This window comes from Wyeomyia smithii, chromosome 3, assembly GCF_029784165.1.
Source record: "Wyeomyia smithii strain HCP4-BCI-WySm-NY-G18 chromosome 3, ASM2978416v1, whole genome shotgun sequence".
In the NCBI taxonomy this organism is placed as follows: domain Eukaryota; kingdom Metazoa; phylum Arthropoda; class Insecta; order Diptera; family Culicidae; genus Wyeomyia; species Wyeomyia smithii.
Genome location: NC_073696.1, coordinates 102,962,183 through 102,982,948, shown reverse-complemented (window position 1 = coordinate 102,982,948; position 20,766 = coordinate 102,962,183). Strand labels below are relative to the sequence as shown.

The 20,766-nt window shown below is 39.9% G+C and overlaps 2 protein-coding genes across 3 annotated transcripts in view; one reads left to right on the top strand and one right to left on the bottom strand.

Moving 5' to 3' along the window:
• The first annotated feature begins 1,527 nt into the window (after positions 1-1,527).
• Positions 1,528-3,444, top strand: LOC129728455 (thymus-specific serine protease-like). Its single transcript, XM_055686900.1, has 4 exons — positions 1,528-1,559; positions 1,743-2,189; positions 2,249-2,719; positions 2,778-3,444. The coding sequence occupies exons 2-4, from the start codon at positions 1,753-1,755 to the stop codon at positions 3,442-3,444; spliced, it is 1,575 nt and encodes a 524-aa protein (XP_055542875.1). The 5' UTR covers positions 1,528-1,559; positions 1,743-1,752.
• A 7,679-nt stretch (positions 3,445-11,123) lies between these two features.
• Positions 11,124-20,766, bottom strand: part of LOC129727701 (vesicular glutamate transporter 1) — a 156,355-nt gene continuing 146,712 nt past the window's right edge. For both annotated transcript variants that reach the window (XM_055685768.1, XM_055685767.1), the window contains one exon: positions 11,124-15,306. In XM_055685768.1, the coding sequence (XP_055541743.1) occupies positions 14,920-15,306 (387 nt within the window). In that variant the 3' untranslated portion in view covers positions 11,124-14,919. The remainder of the gene's footprint in view (positions 15,307-20,766) is intronic.

Sequence of the window (20,766 nt, the reverse complement as noted above, 5' to 3'; positions counted from 1 at the left end):
AGCACAAAAATGAGATGAAAAACGTATAAGCACAAGTAACAATACAACAATTCTAATCCAATTAAAATGCCAAAGTAATCATTGTTTCATCCTTTTGAACCTGTGTCATTTGGAAAATTCCACATAATTACTAAAATTTTGCATAAGGCAGAAATAAATATTCAAAAGCTAGAGAAGTCATAAATTGAACAGAGTGGAAATGCATAGTAAAAAGTTATCAGAAAAATTTTAATCAAGAATTACAAAATGTTTCAAGTACAATCCAGTCGATAAATCTGCGCGCGATTATTTCCTAAATTACGTTCGATTATTTTTAAATCAATAAAATACAAGAAAAATGCTAACCAACCTAACCAACATACAAAGCGATCGGCTCGCATTGAATAACGATTGTGTCCAATCGTCATGGTAACATCTTTCTAATAAGAATGCAGTATGGTTAGCGTATATGTGTTGCTTGGGAGGAACAACTAGGGATGGGCAAACGGCTCACGAGTCGTACATATGAACCGGTTCATTGAAAAAAAAAAAAGCGACCGAGTTAACGGCTCACGTAAATGAAACGCAGTTTTTGATGACCACCAAAATTTATCGTAACTTAAGCCGGAGTTTATCCAAACATCACGATTAGGGAATATCACAAGCAAATTAGTGTTCGTAGTTGTGAATGACCGGTTCAGAGCCGCTCTTTGAAGTTTGCCCATCCCCAGAGACAATTACCACACAGCACAGCAATACACTTTTGCGATGGTGTAACCTCAAATGATTACATATACTTATGATTGGAAACCTAATAGATAATGTATTACTGAAAAATATTATGAAAACATCAGCACTTATCTTTGATTTGGTGTCATCATGCCTGGCAAAATTCGTTGAAACACCGGCGTCAACCACATGTATGCTGTGTAAGTTCCGTGTAAGTGATTTCACTTACTAGCTTATTTGCACTAGCGCAGAATTATTACATATTATTTGCTGCGATTTTCAATATTATCACTGGTTTCTCTCTTTCAACTCACTACTCTATTGAAACATTTGTTTTGATAAGCAAATTAAAATAAGCAAGCAAATTAAAGCAAATTAAATTAAATGAAAAAAATAACATTTTAGCACTATTATAAATATGTATTTTTGATAAAAAAGAGCCCCTATCGAAATAACACTTGCATGGCAGTTGAAAGTGCTCTCAAAAATGAAAAAAAAAATCAATTGACAAACATTCAATACTTCAAATACCGTTATCTCCGTTAAGAGTTTGAGTAATATCAAGAAATAGGACCACGAGTGTTACAATTTCCTATTTGTCACGAGGAATCATGAGTCACTGTTTATAATGTTTGCTTGAAGTTAGTTGGTCTCATATCAGTGTACGCTACATATATTGGATTCACAGATGGTTTTCAATCATATGATTAACCCGACGTAACCATGGAAATCACCTGTGCCTGTGAGGCTGAGATAAGCCATCAATATATAATAGGATAAATATCCATATATAATCAATATATAATCAATATATAATAGGATAAGGAAGAACCTTCAGCAAGTTCGTTTAAGTGAGTATACATGAATTCTATGTCAAGTACAAGTTTTTGATGCGTTTTAAAAACTGAGCATAACAAAACATTCTAGAAGAGAATTGCTCCTGTGACATTCATGTAACTTGCATTAAAAATTATCGAAATAAAACTTATCACGTGTTTGTCGCGTGCTGACAATTGAAGAGAATTTTTTTTCAGGTACGCAACGATGCGATCGATTTTTCTTATCACCCTACTGGTGGTGATTACCGTAGCATTCGCTACCGTTCCACGCAGAACACGGAATGCTCAAGCCAGCCGGCAGCTTGCGGTACAACTATTTACCCGGCAATTCGCGGGAGCAAGGAAACAAGCATCGACAAGTTCCGGTTTCGACTCAAGCTCACGACAAGTTTCCGAACACTTCTTTACCACAAGCGTCGATCACTTTAACGCTCAAAATACCGAACAATGGACGTTGCGCTATTTTGCTTCAACCGATAACTACCGGCAAGGTGGTCCCATTTTGATTTTTCTTGGAGGGCTCAATCCAATCATACCAGAGTTGATAGGCGAGACAACGCTGAATCACGAAATGGCACGGGAGTGGAACGGTGCGCTGTTTGCCTTTGAATCACGGTTCTACGGACAAAGTCGACTCACTGAGTATGACAATTCTCACTTGATATAAACAACAGAGAAATTTTACTCTCGATTATTTTCAGAGATGTGAGCACCGAAAATCTTCGTCTGCTGAGTACTGAACAAATATTGGCAGATTTAGCTGAATTCGTGACTTACGTGAAGCGCGAGCATATCGGAGACGAAACAGCTAGGGTCTTAGTTGCCGGTAATGAATTAGGCGGAGCGTTGGCTGCCTGGTTCCGGGTTCGGTATCCTCATCTAGGACATGCTGCGTGGGCTTCCAGTGCCTATATGCATGCTGTGCTTAATTTCCAAGACTTCTCAGAGGCCTGGGCAGAGGCGTTGATCGAACATGGCAGTCAGGAGTGCTACAACGAGATCTTCGTGGCATTCCATGTTTTGCAGAACATGATAGATTTGGGACGTGCCGATTTGATTTACGAGAAGTTCAACATATGCACACCAATAGATCCCGAAAATACGCGTCAAGTTCAATATTTCTTCAGTGTTCTGATGGCAACGGTTGAAATGGTCACTATTTACGGCAGAAAGTACAAACATTTGTATTTAATATCCAATTAATCGTACAGCTGTATTTTTGTTTTATAGTGTGACTGGTTTTGCTCAAGTCTGCCAAAATATAACTGGAACTGATGCGGAAACTGCTGTGGATGCATTTGCGAGTTGGTTCAACACAGTATATCCTGAGGATAGCGTTTGTGCAGGCACAGATATAGCAGAGGTTATCGAATGGCTCAAAGAAACTGATTGGGATTTTCAGTATAATGCATACGGTCTCCGTCAAGCGCTCTATCAAGAGTGTACCGAGTTTGGTTTTTTCGTCACAACGGATTCACCTTCCCAGCCATTCGGCGACCGAGTAACGCTTGATTTTTACATTGATACGTGCCGTGAAGTATTTGGCGAATGGATCACTGAGGAATCGATCCAGCGAGGCATTGATCGTGCAAATAACCGATTTGGCGGAGATAATCTTGGCTCTAGTTTCACACACTTCACCAACGGTGATGCTGATCCGTGGAAAATGATAAGCATCACCCGTAATCTTACACTCGATGCGCGAGCCGATGTAATTCGCAATCAGTTGGGAAACTCGGATCTACCCGCCATGTCACCGGATGATCCGGCAGGTCTGCAAGAGGTCAAGCAACGTTTGAAGCTTAAACTTGCCAGTTATCTATTTCCTTTGACTCCGTTGGAGAGTTCCGTCAGGTTATCGCTCGTAAAACAATTGGAGAAGTCGTCTGTACGATGAAATTTTAAATCTTTTTTGGTGTTTGAGAAAAATAAAACTGTTCTACTGTTGAAGCATATCGTGTTGTTATATTTCTTTTTACCTGTGGTTTTCACCTAAACTTACTTTTCTGTTTCTTTCTGTTTTTTTTTTTTTGGATATGTTAATACGATCACTACTAGTGGTATCAACTCTTTTCGGGAGATTTTTTTTTGCTGTCATCGTTTTTGTCAAATGATGTTCAGTTTCATGATAAAACAAGCGGTTGTGAACTAGGAGAAGGTGAATTAGACAATTAAAACAAATAAAAATTGTTCATGTGACGCCACACAACTTCACACCACCCCTCTCCACCTTACGTCACAGATCGTTACGATTATTTTAACCCCTCTCTCTTGATGAGGAGCAAGATGATGATTAAGAGCGATAAACAAGCGGTGGAGCCACCAACAGGTGGAGGCTGAAATGGCGATTAGCGAAATGAAAAATGGCAAGGCCACAGGGAAAGATGGTGTCCCAGCCGAACTTCTTAAAGCCGGAAGCGGGCGGCTGTACTATGCGAACCACCAGATAATACTGAGCATCTGGGTGAGTGAACAAATGCCGAACGACTTGTTGGAAGGGCTCATATGCCCAATCTACAAAAAAGGGGTCATCAACTGGATTGTTGCAACTAGCGAAGCATTATGTTTCTCAACTCTACATACAAAGAACTCTCCCGTATCCCATCCGTCAGATTGAGGCCGTTAACCCGTAAAGACCCGGGACGGAACTTTTTTTTTTGAAAATGCTCGTTCTCAGCACTGGAACGGCCGATTTGGGAAAACTTGCAATGAGTTTTGGTGAAGGTGCCACCCCTCTGGACTCCTCCCCGTTTTTGTGAGACGCAAATATGTCTGTGTTTTTTTCTAATTTTTCAAACAGATTGAGCAAACACTGGTAATTTTCATACGTATCAATTGCTCCATGTATCAAATCATGTCAGGTGGATGAAATATGGTATGTAAGAGTGAATTTTGGAGTTTTCAAATTATTTCAGTACAAAATCACAAAACTACGTATTTTTATAAAAATAAATAAAAGAACAAACCCATGCTTGAAGCCCTTTGACAACCAAATTGCCTGATTCTATTAAGATTCGAACCCACGACCACCCGCTTACCAAAGCGGACTCTGTAACCTTGCGGCTACGAAGCTCCCCATGACTTCGGCTGGACATATACTAAAACTGGAACGATACAGAGAAGAACTTGCAGACTTATTATCTGTTTGTAGATTTCGAGGCGACATACGACTCAGTGAGAAGATACGAACGTATAGCTGGCAATACATCAGTCGCATTAGTAACGTTAGATGCACTGCAGTAAAAAGATCAAACGTGCGAAGAAACAGTACGATCATCACGAAATCTCACATGCTCCTTGGTTCTGCGGATGACATTAATATCATCGGTAACGACCGTAGAGCGGCGCGGGATGCATTCAAACTTTTAAAGAAGTAAGCAGCGAGGTTTGGACTCAGCATTAGCTCTGCCAAAACAAAGTACAGCTCTTATGCAGGGAGCGTCAGAGTTTCGGTGGTGTTAGTGCTGAAGTGGAAATTGATGGGGAATGATTTGAAGTGATCGATGAATTCGTTTATCTTGGTACGCTTGTGACATGTGACAACGATATGAGCAGCGAAGTGAAACGACGAGTTTCAGCTACGGACAGGGCCTTCTACGGACTACATAACCACCTAAGCTCCCGAAGTTTGCAAACTCGCACTAAACTAACGCTGTATTGGAAGCTGATCCATCCGGTGGCCCTTCACGGACATGAAGCATGGACGCTGAAGCGAGCTGATCGACGAGTGATCGTAGTTTTTGAGTGTAAATTAAAGGTAAATTGAAAGATGGAATGTGGCTGTGGTACCAAGTATACAAACATGCTGATATAGTTAGGATAATACAGCGTGAGTAGGCTGGACATGTAGCCAAAATGCCTGACGAGAGAGCCTCCGAAACTATCTTCAGCAGCAGAACCAGGAAGAGGCCGTCGACTCCATGGTTGGCCTCACACTCGGTGGATGTGTGCGGAGAAGGACTGCTGGTATACAAGGTGACTAGAGTACGGCTGCTCAGGACAGAAGAAGCTTGGTATCTCTAATTCGTTCGGTTTTAAACCGGTAAACGGTCCGTCGGTCAACAAAGTAAAAAATAAGAAAGTACTAAAATACATCTGAACCTCTATGCAAGGTTGTCGTGGAAGGCGTTTTCAAGTTTACAGTGTACAAATTCACCCTAACCACATCTGTTCAATCGAAGAACCAAAAACGTGACAAAATCTCTTTATTTTAAGTATCGAAATCAAGCGAGGGCGTTCTCTCCACACATTTTACACTCAAAATTTTATTACACTTATACCATTCATACCTGCTCGTGTTGAAGAATTATTTCGGTCTCTCTTGTCCTCATACAAAACCAAAAAGCAAAAAAACTGTACGACCTCTCGCCGCTTTTTCATCGAGAGAATTCTTTGTTATCTCCGGTACTAGTATAGCGAGAGTGCCTTTTCATGATAATCGTACAGTACCACCCGCATACGTGCAAGGTTTTCTTGTACAGATTTTTTTTATGGACTTTATTCTGGCCCGAGTTGAAAACCGAATATCTTGACTAAAAACAATCGTTTTTTACATTGTACATAATGTCGCAAGCAGTACTGAGTATAGTAGGGTGGGGAATCGTTATATGGAAGAAACGAAACTTGATAGCAGAAAGCCAGAACCAAGTTTTTTTTGTTCTATTTGGGGCCTCAAACAATCCTTAATTTATCGGAACTCAATTGGTTTTGTTTCCGCTTGGCGCATTGCATTTCAAATTTATATGGAGATTTGTATGGGAAAATCAATTTTTTTTGCATTTTTCATTCTAAAGAGCTCAAAGTGGTTCAAACCATACGTTTCATGACTTCAAATGGTAGGTTTTTTGATGCCTAACAACTTGGCCGAAGACACTAATGAGCTAGGGTCTCCCAAAAAAATACTAGAGCTGTTTAAAGTTGGGTATGTCGAAATTTATGTTGCAAATCATTTTTTTTGCCAACACTGCCAGTGTACCGGCGTCAATCAGATTTCCATCAGAAGTGACCTCAAAAACACGTTGTAGATTCTACCTACGCCTAGAATGTTGACCGCAATTTGTTTGCTTGATCCAGCTGAGTGTATAATCTCGTTACGACAGGTTACTTCGGATGGGAATCCTACTGACACCGGTACATTGGTAATGTTGGCAGAAAACAAAATTTTCTGCGTTTAAATCGACATAATCAACTTTGAACAGCTTTAGCTCTTCTTGGGACATCTTAGCTCTTCAGTGCCTTCTGCAAAGTTGTTAAGCATCTAAAATACTATACTTTAACATAATGTAGTGCATTATTAGATCATTATTGAGCTCTCTAGAAAGGTAAATGCAAAAAAGTAGGTTTTTCTCATATAAATTTTCATACAAATTTGAAATGCAATGCGCCAAGCGGAGGCAAAACCAATCGACTTCCGATAAGTTCAGGGTTGTTTGGGGCTCCAAAAGGAACCAAAAAGCTTGTTTCTGGAAAATCGATCACTCTTCCCCATCCTAGTGTATTGTATAGCACGTTTTATTTGCATTACTCTCAATATTAGGTATAATAAACGGTACGAGAAAAAAAAAGTTTGTCGTTAACCGAGAAACGCGGTTTCCAACTCTAACCAAAATATTAAAGTAATTCTACTAACTGGTTAAAGCGGTTTCAATAGTCGCGCTGTATACGATTCAAGAAAATTGGTTAAGCAATGTTTGAATGGTTGAATGATTTTTAGTTCAATTTTTTCTATGAATGTTGATTGTGAATGGTTACTGAATTTCTGCTTAAAAAATCTCTTGAATGCGCTCCTTCCTTAACTTGATTTTGATAGATTCAAGATCACTGGTTATTGAATCAAAAAAAGAATAGATTTTTATGCATGTTCAAACTATTGAAGCGAACTGTTTGAACGATGCACTGTAAAATCAATGAAGGGCAGCACGAAATGAATGCCAGAGCATGGGCTAGGATTTGCAGCAGAGTTTTGTTCGAAGTAGCATATGTGGTTTGTGCCCTCACCTTTCCCGCGCCTATGAGCTATAGCAAAACTAATATATTTGTGACACTCCCCGTACTCGAAAATCCCTATGTTCAAATTTTCTTGGTAATCTGTTCAGTAGTTCTAGAGTCGCAATTTTAGATTAAGAAAAATGAGATATTATAGGTTGTAAAAACTTGGTGGCTAAATCTCACCAGAAATGCATCAGTCGATTTTAAAGATAATAATGTCCGAACGTTTTGCTGTAATCTGTACTTTTTCATCATATTTGTCTTCCCCAACACTAACTGTTCATCTTTTTTATCGACCTTATTTTTAATCATCTCGCAGATTACTATAGCGTAGAACTAGTTGAAGAAATTATCATAGGTTAGAATAGGTTGTTTTCCGTCTCTGGGAGACGGCTTGTGGCAGAATCTGCAAATAAACGCTTGCTGAAGTCTTTCGACATCAAAATCGAATGATTGTACTAAGTTTCAATCCCACAAAAAAGCGAACTTCGTAATGTTGCATCTACGAAGCTGCTCGTAAATAGTAAATACGGTGGAAAATTCTGATTTTGCGGAACCGCAAAATCCAGTATCAGCCGCGAAATTTACAAAAACTCGCGAAATGCCGTGAAAGTAATGAAAAACGTGATATTCTATGCTAATCATGAAATATTTCGATATTTCGAAACCAAATTACGCCGAACTACGCCGAAGATTAAACCATTTTGTTCATGAAAATTGTCGTTTTACAAGACCAGAGATATTTCAGGCCATGTAGTAACTGTCCAAAAACTCGAATTTATTGTGTTTCAGCTCGATGCTTCATTATGCATACAAATGGAGAAAGTTGTAGGTACTTTCATTGATTGCGAGTTGCTCTTGCTTAGCCTCATCTTCTGTAATAGGGTCCAACCATTAGTATACATGGGTCATTCCATGTCGAGTGTCCAAGGAAATGCATCGACCATCTCCGATTTCGACCAAAATTTGTGAGTTGATGTATTTTGGGCCGGAACTTATAACTACAAAGTGTTGTATCAATTGGTGGACCCCTCCGCCAATGGGACTGCCTCCACTTTTTGCGAATTTATCAAAACACATTTTTAATATTGTGTATATCTCGGGACCCTGAAGAGCTACAGATGATGTTGACATATCATTTTGAAGGGTTTTAGATGTAAAATCGAACTACATGGTCAATTATTTTTTGCAGTGTTGCCAACATTGCATTTTTTTCGATTGATGACTTAATTTGCAATTTCCTCGCAATACCCGGCCCCCACCCCTTTCGATTTTAATTTTGACAACGCCAATGTGTTTAGCATACGATTTTACATAGGAATCACTTACCAGCAAAAAACAAAATGTAGCGTTCCAGAGATACAGCATTTTCAAAATTGCAAGATTTTGGATTTTGTCTACGCACGAAAGCGCTTCTACATAAATTGCTGCTATCTAAATGGTATCCTTGCAGGCGTTTGTGTAATCGAAGAGATGTTCCTTAGAGGAGCATCCGTCTTCATTTTATTGGTTTATCACATTACAAAAATCATCGTCTCTCAATTTAAAACCATTTCCTAACAGGCGAATGGTAATTTTTTTTTCCTGATTTAAGGTTTGCTATGATTTAAAAATTGTAAAAAATCATCACGTGTGCAGTCATTTCATTCTTGAAGATGGTGTGTTTAATTGGATTGTATTTAAAACAAATTTGTATCGCTGGAGAACGGTATTGGTTATCACAGCAGTTTACGCGATGAGATTTGCTAGCTAGCGAGCATGCATAAATGACGTAGCTTTTTTAGGTTTTTTTAGCCCCCTTCCCTCTCTCCCACCGTAGCATTACATTACAAAGTCAGACCCTCTATTGATAATTACTAGAGACAGTGGTAATTCGCGGCAAAAAAGTTGAAAATTCGCGGGTGGCAAAATAGAAAATATTAAAAATTCGCGGTAATTTCGCGGCGACCCGTTCTTTAGAAAACGCCAAATAATGTGCATTTTGTGGTAAAAATAATGAAAAAACTGTTTATTTAATTTCATACACGGTAATTTAACAGAACGATTCATGATTTTTTTTGCAGTACGGACTACTGTGTCAAATTGTCTTCAATCATATTTGGGTGTCAGCAGGCACGTAATATTTCAGTTATTCTGACTCACATCTATCGAGTTTCCAGGAATCGATAAATATTCATTTGCCAACCGGAAAAGTTCAAAAAACCGTCCGCGTTTCGAATACTTACCAAAATTATTAAAATGCAGGTCCCAAATCGCCAGAATCTTTGCTCAAATAGGATCTATCAACTGAACCGTTCGAAAACAATTCAATCCAGGCTGGAAAAATCTCGTTGTAAGAGAGCAGCAGTACTATTCCATCTTATTGGTTGCGTAGGAAAAGATGTTCCGTTGCCATGGAGGTGCCTATTGATCTTCAGATTTATCCGTGTTGTTGGTTTTCGCGGCATTTCGCGGTTTTTTGATAATTTCGCGGCCGATGCTGGATTTCGCGGAATTCGCGGCTTCCGCGAAGTCACGATTTACCACTGTCCCTAATAATTACGTAGCTGTTTGTATAAACAGAACAATGAAAGCCACCTCTGCTCTAATCCTGGGTAAGAAGAAAAAGAGGAACATCGGCAGATGAATGTTATGATAGACTTTCTCTCTCTATGACATGCTATGATATGAGCAAATTGAGATATTCGGTTATGATAAAATATTCTGGATGCGTTCGGAGATTTGTTTGAACATGTGGTCTTGAATGTAAATATGCAAAATTCTGAAATGAAATCTGAAATCAGTATTTTTTTCACGTTATTAACAATGTCACAAGTTGGTTTTAAAATTCGAATCATGGACAAAAGTGTACATGTAACAAGAAACAGTTTTGAATTTAAATACGAAAAGTGTAGCCAAAACTCTCTAGTAACTTTTCGTGAAAATGATTCTAGAGCGGGATTTGTTGCGTTACATCATTAACGGATGCTCCTCTAAGATACATCTCTTCGATTACACAAACGTCTGCTAGGATACCATTAAGATAGCAGCAAATTATGTAGAAGCGCTTTCGTGCGTAGACAAAATCCAAAATCTTGCAATTTTGAAAATGCTGTATCTCTGGAACGCTACATTTTGTTTTTTGCTGATAAGTGATTCCTATGTAAAATCGTCTGCTAAACACATTGGCGTTGTCAAAATTAAAATCGAAGGGGGGGGGGGATTATTGCGAGGAAATTGCAAATTAAGTCATCAATCGAAAAAAAATGCAATGTTGGCATCACTGCAAAAAATAATTGACCACGTAGTTCGATTCTACATCTAAAACCCTTCAAAATGATATGTCAATATCACCTGTAGCTCTTGCTAAATTCGCAAAAAGTGGAGGCAGCCCCATTGGCGAGGGGGTCCACCAATTGATACAACACTTTGTAGTTATAAGTTCCGGCCCAAAATACATCAACTCACAAATTTTGGTCGAAATCGGAGATGGTCGATGCATTTCCTCGGACACTTGACATGAAATGACCCACATATAATCTGATGATATCAAATCGATTAAGCTGCAAATAAAACATACCTTCTTTTCAATAAATGAAACACTGACCGCACTGTTCAACAGTATAATATACGTATCTTTATTGTTTGTTTATATTGTTTTCCAATAGTTCAATATTGTGTCTACGGTTGTCCTTCCTTGCTCTAGTGTTCCTAGTCTGACCGCTAAGTCCTTACAGTTTGGTACAATAATTCTGATTATACGTTCCGTTTTTTTTCATCTTCTTCTGGGAGGGATCTTTAATACACGAACCTAAAGCTACAGGATGCGAATACGATGAAGAAACGAAGGGTTTTCACATGGTGGTTATGCGTAGGTTTAATGCATTTAAGTATATACTAGTTTTTGTTTAATATTAGTTTTTTTACACGGGGATCTAGATTTGCTGACGCTTTGAATTATTTATATTTTATTAATATCCTATTATAATATATCTCTTTTGTTACTATAGATATCGTAAAACAATTAAGTTATTTTTTGGTTTTGATATAATGTTTTTCTTCATATTCTTGTCCGTTGTTTTTTTTTTTTTTAATTTCTACTCTAAATCCGCACCGTCATTTAGGTTGGGGTAGAACCTTCAAGCACGAGGGCAGATTTTATATAATAGTTATTTGAACAGTTCGTTTTACGGTTGTGCAAGGTAATAAATATTTGAAGATTCAACAACACTTAATTATAGTAAAATAAAACCGTACAGCGCAACGAACCATTAACATCGAGCTTTTTCTACAGACTATGGAGTCTTCTGTGTTGTGGTTTCATTGCATGTTGTGTTTTTGTTTTAGTTTATTTCATGGGAAGGATATACTACTAGAAAGGGAGGATGCCCCGCATTCGAGATAGGTTGGCATCCTAGAATGAACAATTATTTCTCTGCTCGAAATCACACTACTGCTTCGTTACTCGCAAATCCAACGCATTCCTATAATTTATTCAACTTTTAACAAAACTGTTGTTGAACATTTGTAACAAGAATTAATCTAACTAAATCGCACTAAAGATTGAATTGTTTTCATTTTTGGGGTCGCTCTTTTACAGTTTGTGCAACAGAACATTGTCAGTAGATACATATGTAATATAAATACCCGCTTCATTGTAAATTTCAGCACCTTTACACACTAACCAAATGTGTCTAAATGAAATATTATTTAAAACGTTTTGTAAGTATGTACAAATACCAACTGGCTTGAATTATTGAACATGGTAACTATACACTCTTAATTTTTATATACTTTGTATTGGATGCGTCGAGACTCTAGTTATTTACAAGTTGCTCTCCATTCACAGTTATTGAACGTTAATACGTTTCGTTTGTCATATGAGTTTCATTGATGAGCCTATGCTATCGATACACTTTCTATTTATTGGTTTTTAGCTGCTAAGCCAAGAACCCTCTATAAATAAGCTATTGGGGCGCCTTCTTACAAACTATTATTGTATTTGTCACTTTCGCAATTGTTTCTTTGCTTTTGCGTAATCGATAGAAATAATCGAAACAGATCGATAAAAAAAAAAACGAAACCCTTACGCTAGCCGTTATTCGAATTCACGATTAAATTACTTTTCGGGAATCAATGCAATCATTCTCGTTAAGAACAAAATACACAAATCACCGTGGTTACCTTCTTTCTTAAGCCTAAAATTTGTTATTGTCAACACAGCCTTTGAGAGTGAGAACACCTCAAATTGTTGTTTGAAATTCTCGCTTATTAGCTATCTTACTCATTCATTCATCGTTCGTTTGTCTCAAAAAAAAAAACAACAACATTAGTAAAGTTTAACAAATGAGGAAAAGTAAATTGAGCTTTGTATTTACGGCAGTAAAGCCCGAGTATTTTCATTTTCCTGATGTCCGTATAACAAACAAAGAATACGTGTTGAGTAGCACTTCCATAAAACGACGTCGGTAAAATTTTAATTCGAACCAATTTCAGTAATTTATTTAACCGAAGATCAGTTAATTAATAGCCGAAACTACTTACCATGTTTCGCATTGTAAAAATCAGAGCTGAATTCAGACTAATTTGTTACCATAATCCATCAGTAAGAACCGGAAAGTATTTATAGAGGAATTTATAATTGATTTTTTTTTCGTCGATTGAAGTGATATTTTTTTTTGCAAAACATGTGATTGATTCATATCTGAGAGAAACCAGTAAACTGTCATTGTCGTTTTGTGCATGTGCGCAATTTGGGTTATCCATCAAATTATACACTCCTTCATCAAACAACTGTTTTTGTGTACATATAACTAACGATGAAAGGGAATTCCAATTTGAAAGAAATTGGAAGTTATTAGTGGGCAAAAAAACATTAACAGTAAACGAACCTTGTAGCATAACAACTTGAGCTAAAATATAATCGAAAATCATGTTTCCTAAAAAACACAGTCATTCAATCTCTTTGAATTTACATATTTCCATGTCCTATCAGTTAAACTTTGGGTGTGTATAATACAGAATGCAATGCAAACCGTTATGTGACATCGTGTGCTGCCAGGTATCCAGATTTAAACATTAATGGCGGACGCTAGAATATATTGAATTATCTCCTGTTAGAGAAGTTTTCGCGACATTCTGATCTTAGCGTAAACAAACAAAAACCTAAAAACCTGGCAACCTCGGATGAATACTAGAACTAAACGCTTACAGTAGTATCTTATTCTAGCGAAATTGCACCGTTGAACTGCACTTAACGCTGTTTCGCAGCCGAACGTAATGCCGTTTACTGCATAGTTTTGTGTTATAATGTATAAAACTTTGAAATTGACTCTTTTAGTTGAAAGAAATTTTCTTGTTTTTACAAACTCATTGATAGATTTTTTCGCTTTTAGACTACGTTTTACTGTTTTAGTTGTTTTGGGGGTTATACATTAAATAATAGTTGTCAAGATATACTTCTCTAACTTGTTGTGGCTTTCGATTTATTCCGTATCGTATCCGTGTACCGTATCGACACTAGAGCATATTGAAAGTGCTTTGAATTAACGAATGCTTGGTTTTGATTCATGGTTTGAACGCAGGTTTCTCTACTGTTTTGACAGAAATATTTACAAGTTTGTTCAGCTCATTCACCGTAACTCGTTTTGTTATGGTATGAAGAGTTTAGAGAGTAGCTTACATCTGCAGCCTAAAATAATGTTCAACAATAGTCGTTGGATACTTTGTTAGTACTATCTAAATTGTAATTGCTTAAGCAGGGTAAATGTTTCATTGTTTTTTCCTTTATTTCACCACGACTTTTATTACTCGAGTAAAACCATTCAGCTTTTCACGCACCATAATGGCGAACGCTATATGTGTTCGTTACATGCGACATCGACAGTTCCACTTGACAAAACAACTGCTACCACGTTAATTCATTATAGAATCCGTCATTACGGCACGTGAAAAGCTAAATACATTAAAGTGTGGTTAGCCGTTGGTATATTCAATCTACATGCTCACCTTCTGGAGTAATAGAACAATCAGTTTATCTTTCGGGAATCAATAATGGTCCGAGTACATCCCTACTCTGTGACTTTTAGGCCTTTCAAAACCACCTTCCACTCCTTGTTGGGCGAATAGACCGAAGTAGATTTGAATACATCAATGTCTAATATTTGTTTCCATATGACTATCTCTTTTACACTCACTTATTACACAGAGAAAAGAACGTTTATTTCGCAATCAACTATTTACCTAAAGATCACAACAAACGAAGCATAAACCTCATTTTAGTCAACATTCCTATAGTGGGTTGTAATTTTTCGTACTTTTATGATACTGGGGTGCCCTTCTAGGTAACTGCTTTCGACACTATCTAATTCAAACTGAAGGTGACGGTTTTCTTCAGTCGCGCATGTCAATATGAACGCTCGGCCGGGTTTCCGTGTAAGTAGGAGTCTTTAGCTTCCGGCTGTACAGCCTCTTCACTGACGAAATTCGCCGACGCGAAAGGATTACCGGCAACGTGCGACATGGCACCGTAACCTGCCGGTTTGGTGCTATTAATCTGGGCCGAAGGATCCATGCCACCCGGATCTCCTCCCATAGTAGCTGCGCCGCTCGGGTCGGTAAAGGTGGTCTCCTTTTCGTACCCGCTAGCCATCGGATCCCAGGCTTTCTGCTCCTCCATCGTCGGTTCGGCCCACGACTGCAGTTCACCGGATGCGAATATGCCATAGAAGGTGATACCAACCAGATGAACGGTGGCGGCTATCGTGAACACCGTTGACCAGCAGGATTTGGGCTGTAACACAAAATGGTAACTGATTAGTAGGAATTTTTTTCATCAGTGAAAGTTATGTTCTGAATGCTTTCGAAGTAATTGAACATGTTACTATGTTACAAAGAAAATGATCAATGCATCAAATTACTACTTATATAGAGAAACGTTCATTTTTGGATTCCTGGGAATCTCCTATTGAAGCATATTATTCATTGATTCGATTTTGTTTTACATATAATACATCTATTAGGACCACACTTTTAATCAATTCACACAACAACTTCCTAGTAGCAGCAATACAGGGTGTTCAATAAGTTCCATCATACGTGAAAATGTTGCGATGGCCGTAGAAGCCCTCTTGCAGGCGTAATCATCGTGGCTCCCAAAGGTGAACTTGTCTTCGACCATCACTCTTAAAAGTTTCAAAGACCGCTTTGAGGCTATAGTGCATCCACTGACACTAATTTTCGCCTCCTGCTCCGATTTGCGGTTGTTTACCATAATAACCTCCGGCTTATTGTGCGCCAGCTCCAGCTTCATGGAGCGCTCCAGTCTTCTACGATTTTAATTGAAAATATTGCTTTCAATTCGACCTCTTTTATGGCCTCGCCATAGACTTCTAAAGTTATGTCGTCCGCAAAGCCAACAATCACCACTCCGGGAGGGACCTTAAGTTTCAACATACCGTCATACATGGCATTCCACAGCAGCGTGTCCAGGATAGAACCTTGCGGTACTCCTGCGGTGACTGGGATGCATTTTTGACCCTCGACTGTATTGTAAACGAGTGTACGATTCTGGAAGTAGTTTTCCAGGATCTTATACAGCGATACCGGTACGTTAAGATTCCGTAGCGCGAGAGCTATAGAATTCCAACTGGCGCTATTAAACACGTTTTTCACGTCGAGTGTAACGGTTGCGCTATAGCGGATACCCCTCCTTTTACGTTGAATTGCTATCTCGGCTGCTGCTGTACTGTACACAGGTGACAGAGAGAATTGCATCCCATATAAACCTACCCTTGCGGAAACCAAACTTGTTGCCTTGGGTGAATCTCACCAGTCTATTGAGGATGATCCTCTCAAGAACCTTGTCTGCCGAATCTAGCAGATAGATTGGCCTATATGCCGATGGGTTACCTGGTGGTTTCCTGCTACCTTTCATGGCCACGTTTAGGATTCCGTCTAATCCCGGCGCCTTGCTCACCTTCAACGAGTTTGCGATATTAAGGAGTTCCTCGTTCGTAACCCTTACCGCCTGCTCGCCTTTGCACGGCTGCCGCCAATCACAGTTCGTGGTGGTTCAACAACCGAAGACCAGGACTTGGATCGTGGCGTGGAAATAGTCTCTCAATGATCCGTGCCAACATCGCTGGTGAATATAAAGACGGTGCCGACCCTCTTCTAGTCTTGGTCACCCCACGGATTCGTGTTAGCATTAGCGCATAGCCTGTCAAAGCTTAGCCTGTCAGTAGCTTTCGCAGACGCGAATGCGGTACGACGCTCTTTGCTCCTCGATACGCGTCCGCTGCAATATCTACCTCGCACGAAAGCACGCTCTGCGATGGTCTGCTATCGCGTCAGTGCGCCAATATACAGGCCACCTTCCATTTCTAGGTTGCCTAATCTTAAGCATCGTGATACAGCATGCCCGCGATAGTATAGCAGTTAGTTGATCAGCACTAGGGTAGGATCTTCATGTTCTCTTCTGAATGCTTCCCCAAATACATCAGCATCAAAGTGTGATGTGTTACAACCGCGGATGGTTGGAGTATTGGCTCTACCTGTCGCTAGCTGCCTCGCATTGTAATCTACATTATAGCGCACCGACTTGTAGTCGCTATTAGTGTGATCGTCGCGTCGTCTACCCTCCAGGTCGTGATCAGTCCCGGGCAGCAGTACTCTTCATTCAAGGTAGACACAATATCCTGCACCGGGAACCTGACCGCCTTACCAGACCTGTCCGATACCCAGTTACCGTTTTCGGGTGGGATGCAGTACGGGTCCGATACGATGGCAATGTCCGACAACGACTCATTAGCTGCTTGGTATAGCAGCTATTGTATCGCATAGCAGCGGTTCAAGTTTAATTGAATCATCCTTGCGCCTGCGGTTCAGTAACCGGCTTGCTTGTCGGGCACGAGACACCCCGTGGTGTGTTTATCTTCCCGTTCGCAAATACATTCAATACATTTGGGGGGTTTCTTGCAGCTTCTAGCTACATGGACCTGTCGGGGTCTCTGCACGACCAGGATCTTTGCCCGCTCTCAAAGCACCTGAAGCAGACATCGGGCATACCGACCAACCGACCTTTAGTCTAGCCATCTTCAAGGTTTTGTTTTTAGTGGGGGGTTTTAGGTAGTTACCTGGGTCCCTGCTGAGCGCTTGCGGAAGCGGGCGGCCTCGGTGGTAACCACCACTCTACGCTGCTTGTCGAAGGCTTGTGAAAGGTCGCACCCTTCGGTAGTCTCGTTCTTAAACTGGGTAGTCACCTCCTGGGTGAATACCCGAACTTGCACACCCTCGCCAAGCACTTTTTGGGTTGCCGTTCTCTTTCCCTTTCCATTTGTGTTTTTATGTTGTTCTAGGATCATCTCACCGGAACGGAACCGACGGATTGTCCTAACATCCGCGCCAAGGTCTTTGATCTGAGCATCGCCTCTCATGACCTTTAAGACTTCAGCGTACTTAAATCCATCAGTCTCGAGAATGAGTGCGTCGCCCTTACTCTTCGCCTTACCTTTACGCGGCTTATCGGGGCGTTTTTCACGGGGCGTTTTTCACATAGAACAAGGCAAATATTTGCTATATTTGGTAATGCCTTTTATGAGCAAAATATTTCCTAATAACCCGAAAGAATATATGTGTTATAGTATTGCACTATAATTAATATTTGCTCAGAACTCTGTTTGCTTAATCCTCTAGTGCCCAGTGCCGCCTTTAGACAGTCGCCAGTTGAACCTCTAAAAAGCTTCAATAAATAAAGATTCATAGTGATTTTTTCGAAGTCCGACTAAAAACTAATTTGGGCACTAGAGGGCTAAACAATAACAAAGCAAATTTGCTCATATTTTACCGAATATATGTTGCAAATTATTTTCATGAAAAAATCTGTGTAACAATATAGTTTTAATTGGTATAACAACATTTCAAACCCTTTGGATTTATTTGCCTGATTTTTCGTTGACTGAATATGACAAATGTTTTTGATAATGATTGAAGCAAATAATTTTATATTACACGGCCAGCAAATATTGAGCGTCATTTCAAGCAAACATTTGCTCCCTATAATGCCCACTTCAAAGGTGCAAAAGTAGTACTATCTAAATTGTAATTGCTTAAGCAGTGTAATTGTTTCATTGTTTTTTCCTTTATTTCACCACGACTTTTATTACTCGAGTAAATCCATTCAGCTTCTCACGCACCATAATGGCGAACGCTATATGTGTTCGTAACATGCTACATCGACAGTTCCACTTGACAAAACAACTGCTACCACGTTAATTCATTATAGAATCCGTCATTACGGCACGTGAAAAGCTAAATACATTAAAGTGTGGTTAGCCGTTGGTATATTCAATCTACATGCTCACCTTCTGGAGTAATAGAACAATCAGTTTATCTTTCGGGAATCAATAATGGTCCGAGTACATCCCTACTCTGTGACTTTTAGGCCTTTCAAAACCACCTTTCACTCCTTGTTGGGCGAATAGACCATAGTAGATCTGAATACATCAATGTCTAAAATTTGTTTCCATATGACTATCTCTTTTACACTCACTTATTACACAGAGAAAAGAACGTTTATTTCGCAATTTGCTCCCTATAATGCCCACTTCAAAGGTGCTATACACTTTGACGAAATTTTTCGAGAAACTCGGGAATCCCGGGATCCCGGAAATTAATATTTTTATTCCCGGAATCCGGGAATCCCGGGAACAGGTACTTCCGGAAGAAGGGAAATCGTTCCCGGTATTGCAAATCCTAATTCGGGTCTGCAAGATCGGCGTTAAAGAGTGCGATTAAGACGAGCGAAAGGGCTTTTTTTGATAGGCTATGCGCGAGTACTAAAGTAAATCCGTGGTGTAATACCATCAGGATCGAAATGGACAAGACAAAAATCGTGTTGAAGCGTGCGAAGCGATAACCAACTATGCTGAAACGTACGATGAACTTTTTTCACGCCACAAGCCAAGTCCTTGGCCTTCGGTGGTCCAGTCTAACGTCCGACGTTCCTGTACCTCAGGTACAGATCAGGATTGGTCGGCCAATCTGCCGGACATCCAAGCCGCATGCTTGTCATTCTCCTCAGTATGTGGAAAGAGCGGAGAAAAAATTCATTGCGCACTTCCCTTTCAGTATGTGCCTGTGTGAAGCAAATGCTTTTACCACACTGCTTCTTTCTCCACTCCAAAGTATCTCAACCAATTTACAGAGAGGCAAACACAGTTTCAGCTCATCCCACATCTGATAGAAACACTCTACAGAGAAAACGCAGAATAACACCGCGGAATCCACTGGCGAGTAGTCTGGAAAGTGAAAAAAAAACCTAGGGGACAAAAGTGTAGTCCACGTGTAGCTACACCGCGAAAACAAATTCGACCAGAGTAAACTCGACCGGCACGAGCGACGCAGTCTATTTTTTTTCTCCCAATCTCTTTTCCTCTTCTGCCACGCTCAACAAACAAACTGTAAAACACACCGCAGATAGCTCTGCTGTGTAATTATTGTGCATGATGTCCATACGTATGAAAAAGTACACCATAGTTCATTGTCTCGCAAGAGAGAGATTTCAGATTTCACCACGGTGTTTTCAGGAAGCCCACCAGAGAAAAATTGTCTGTCGTTCTCTTGTAGCATGTGCGTTGATTTGCTCTTTAGTGTGAAAGCAGTTGTTTTCGCAGTGCAAGATGTTCTCCTGCACTCTAGAGGTTTTCTGAGGAGAAAAGACAAGCATGCCAAGCCGTGTGCGACGACAGTCATGTCGGAGTTGAGGAGGCGGCAAGCATTACGAATGAGGTACGAATGGTGATCGCCAACTCCTTGAAGATTAGCAAGGCTCCGGGACTATATGAAATTCCGAACCTGACCATCAAAACGGCCATTAAAGTGGCCCCTGGGCTGTACCAACTCGTCATGCAGAAGTGCCTATATAAATGCCTCTTTCCTGAAAGGTGGTAGCAACAGAAACTGGCGATGTTCCCGAAAGCTGGAAAATCGCCAGGGGACCCATCGACATACAGAGTGATCTGTCTGCTGGACCAACCTTAGGAAAATGACTGAAGAGCAACACTATACTGACGACTTTTCTCTCTTTTCACTCTAACAGCCTCATGCACGAGCTATTCATGAGAGCTCACATACAGCTACAGCTTACACAAGGGATCGAAACTGTCTTGTGTTGCGCATGACAGCTCATTCTTGCGCATGTATTTTGTTCGTTCGGACATGACAGCCTAGTTTGCACATGTTGAGGATGTCC

What these genes read in the sequence shown, in the direction of transcription:
- LOC129728455 (XM_055686900.1), top strand. Translation starts at nt 1,753, where the DNA reads ATGCGATCGATTTTTCTTATCACCCTACTGGTGGTGATTACCGTAGCA. An exon ending in GGACAAAGTCGACTCACTGA is followed by an intron (nt 2,190 to 2,248) that starts GTATGACAATTC and finishes GATTATTTTCAG; the next exon opens with AGATGTGAGCACCGAAAATC. An exon ending in GTCACTATTTACGGCAGAAA is followed by an intron (nt 2,720 to 2,777) that starts GTACAAACATTT and finishes TTTGTTTTATAG; the next exon opens with TGTGACTGGTTTTGCTCAAG.